At 40.3% G+C, this 3007-nt stretch overlaps 1 protein-coding gene across 1 annotated transcript; it reads right to left on the bottom strand.

Moving 5' to 3' along the window:
* Window positions 1-287: 287 nt before the first annotated feature.
* LOC136509665 (uncharacterized) lies at window positions 288-2763 on the bottom strand. The gene is made up of 3 exons (XM_066504405.1): window positions 1429-2763; window positions 1257-1344; window positions 288-1160 (listed from the first exon to the last, which is right to left on the bottom strand). The coding sequence occupies exons 1-3, from the start codon at window positions 2745-2747 to the stop codon at window positions 399-401; spliced, it is 2169 nt and encodes a 722-aa protein (XP_066360502.1). The 5' UTR covers window positions 2748-2763; the 3' UTR covers window positions 288-398.
* Between the last annotated feature and the right edge of the window lie 244 nt (window positions 2764-3007).

The raw sequence follows: 3007 nt of genomic DNA, 5'->3' as shown, positions 1-3007 counted from the left end.
TACTTGATGTTAAGTATGCGTGGATGTTAATTAGTACTTGAAGTTGTACCGGGGTGGTTGGTCACTTTGTTAGCGATAGTAAATGCCTGACCGTGCACCATCAGTCACATGGTGACCACACTAATGAACCTTTCCTTGTCCAAACATTTGCCGACCGGTGATTACTCTTGGGCAATCGTGATTTTTATTTCAAAACTTTCCACTTACCTCTTTATTTCAAATACTTAAAACATTTATCTCAAGAGGTATTCATTAGCATAACGAACATTAAGGTTCCATGCAACGGTTCAAACTTAACCATGTCATCAGTTCAAAAGAAAAAAATAATAAAGTGCGACATATGCATATGAAGGACAATTGACCCTTCCCACCAAACAGTGCAACAAAAAAAATTGTCTTCAAGCAAAGAAATCATCTTCTATATTTTCTTCCATGACTGGTGCAATAACCCCATCATCAATGTAGGTGTCATCGTCGTCAGAATCATCATCACCAATATAGTCATCAACAGGTTCGGGAATTGCTTCGCTACGCACTTGATTAATAATGGCGGCAGAACCAGTTGTGCCTGCCCTATCTTGTCTTGACCAGTTTAAGAATTCCTGACCTTGGCCTGATTCATTCATTTCTTGGATTCCCACATCAAGTGCATCGGCGTCATTTCCTGTGTCTGGCATGGAAAACAAATTTCTTGGTCTCACCAAAACAACAGTAGACCATCTCGGCTTGTTCACGATAGGGACATAAAACACCGGTTCAGCGTTTGAAGCAAGAATGTAAGGTTCATCTGAATATCTAAACATGGAAGTAGCAATGTCGATAATACCAAATTTGTCCCTAGTGTACCCTCTGCTTCTGCTGGTACTGGTAGCCGGCACATCATACCAATCACACTGAAATAATATAACTTCTTTTTCTTGTGGGAATTCCAGTGAGATTATATTTCTAATGACTCCATACCAGGTCATGTTGCCTATACTATCGTCACCCTTCACAAGGACACCAGAATTTTGTGTCACGAGACTTTTCTCTATGGCAGCTGTCCGAAATAGCCAATTATTGATGTGCACTCTATTCAACACACGAGCTCGAGGGTCAGGTCCTTGAGAAAGGGCATGCATCAGTTTACTTGCTTCCCCTTTCTCATATAGTTTTGCTATCTGCAATTTAAAAATCAAGTTAGACATCTACCGGTTAATTACTACGTTGGTCTGACCATAAAGTTGAATTTAAAAATATAAAATAATACTACATACCTCGATTTCAAACCATCTTACAAAATGCTCCTTGTGTCGTTTTTTAATGTTAATTGAACTATCCCTTGTTAGTTGTGTCTTATGCTCCCTACATCAGAGTGCACCAAATTATTAGTTGATGCCACAAACAAGCAGATAAAAGATAAATTTAGTGGTAAAAATTGCGACTTACTCTACCCATTTCCTGGCTTCATCACAATTAGTAATTATGTAGTGCCTCATCTTTTGAAGTTCAACTTTCTCCAAATTCTTAAGCTTATTTCCTCTCCTCTTGTAATCAATTTCACTAAATATGCTTAGACCACTTGGAGGCTCATTCACAACTGTATTTTCATGACGATCAGCTCGACTCAGCTTGGTGTCGACGTCGAAGAATCGAGAGCAAAATGTAAGACACTCCTCAGCTATGTATGCCTCGGCTATTGATCCTTCTGGTTGTGCCTTGTTCCTGACATATCCTTTAGCAGTACGTAGATACCTCTCTACTGGATACATCCATCTGTAACACACGGGCCCTCCTAGTTTAGCCTCTTCAACTAGATGGACCGGTAAATGAATCATTATGTCAAAAAATGCAGGCGGGAAAACCATCTCAAGCTGACAAAGAGTCTCTTTAATTGAACTGTCTAGTTTGTCAAGATCTGCTGGCACCAACTCATTTGAACAAAGTGCACTGAAGAACCTACTGAGCTCAATCAATGGCCTGGCAACATCTTCTGGCAAAATCCTTCTAATGACTAAGGGCAATAGTTTTTGTAGAATAATATGGTAGTCATGAGTTTTGAGTCCAGACACCTTACATGTTTTATCGTCAACACATCTCTTTAAATTGGAGCAGAACCCATCAGGCATCTTCACTCCTTGAAGAAATTGGCATAAAATCCTCTTGTCATCCTTGTCTAGAGAGTACAACGCTGCTGGCAAGGTGTACGTGTCATCATCAATCACAGGATGCTGATCTTGCCTGATCCCAAGATGTTCCATGTCAAGGCGGGCATTCTCGCTGTCCTTACATTTCCCTTCAATTTCAAGCAAAGTCCCTAATATGCTCTCGCATATGTTTTTCTCAATATGCATCACGTCCAAATTATGCCTTATGATCAAAGAAGACCAGTAGGGGAGCTCAAAAAAAATACTCTTCTTCCTCCAATTGTGCCATCTTGCGTCTTCATCACGCTTCCTCTTTTTTGATATGTCCTTTCCAAATCCCGTTGGATGAAAAGTTGCATATTGGTCTAATACATCTTGACCAGACAGTGGAACTGGAGCCTCTCTGGTTTCCTCTTCATTGTTGAAGCTCATCTTGTTCATGCGCCATGGATGGTCTAAGGGCAAAAACCGACGATGTCCCATGTAGCAGAACTTCTTCCCATGTTTCAACCACAAATAATCTGTATCCTTGTGACAGTAAGGACATGCAAATTTTCCTTTTGTGCTCCAACCAGAAAGCATCGCATATGCAGGGAAGTCATTGATTGTCCAAAGTAGCATAGCACGGAGTGTAAAGTTTTCCTTTGCCTTTACATCCCTACAATTAACACCAGTATTCCACAGCGCCTTCAACTCATCAATGAGGGGCCTCAAGTAAACATCAATATTCATTCCAGGAAGTTTTCTTGCCAGGTATCAACATCGACATGATCCAATAAGATTGTTTCTCATACAACCAAGGAGGCAAATTGTAAGGTATTAGGATAACAGGCCAACAACTGTAAGTAACATTTTGCATACCAAATGGGTTGAAGCCATCA

The sequence above is a fragment of the Miscanthus floridulus genome, chromosome 15 (genome assembly GCF_019320115.1).
Source record: "Miscanthus floridulus cultivar M001 chromosome 15, ASM1932011v1, whole genome shotgun sequence".
Taxonomy (NCBI): domain Eukaryota; kingdom Viridiplantae; phylum Streptophyta; class Magnoliopsida; order Poales; family Poaceae; genus Miscanthus; species Miscanthus floridulus.
Note: the sequence above shows the minus strand (reverse complement) of the source record. Positions and strands in the feature narration are given on the sequence as shown.

Excerpts from the sequence above, each read along its gene's own strand:
- LOC136509665 (XM_066504405.1), bottom strand. The coding sequence starts at position 2,747 with ATGCTACTTTGGACAATCAATGACTTCCCTGCATATGCGATGCTTTCT. Across the intron at positions 1,345-1,428 it reads GAAGCCAGGAAATGGGTAGA|GGAGCATAAGACACAACTAA; the intron begins GTAAGTCGCAAT and ends ACTCTGATGTAG. Across the intron at positions 1,161-1,256 it reads TAAGATGGTTTGAAATCGAG|ATAGCAAAACTATATGAGAA; the intron begins GTATGTAGTATT and ends TTTAAATTGCAG.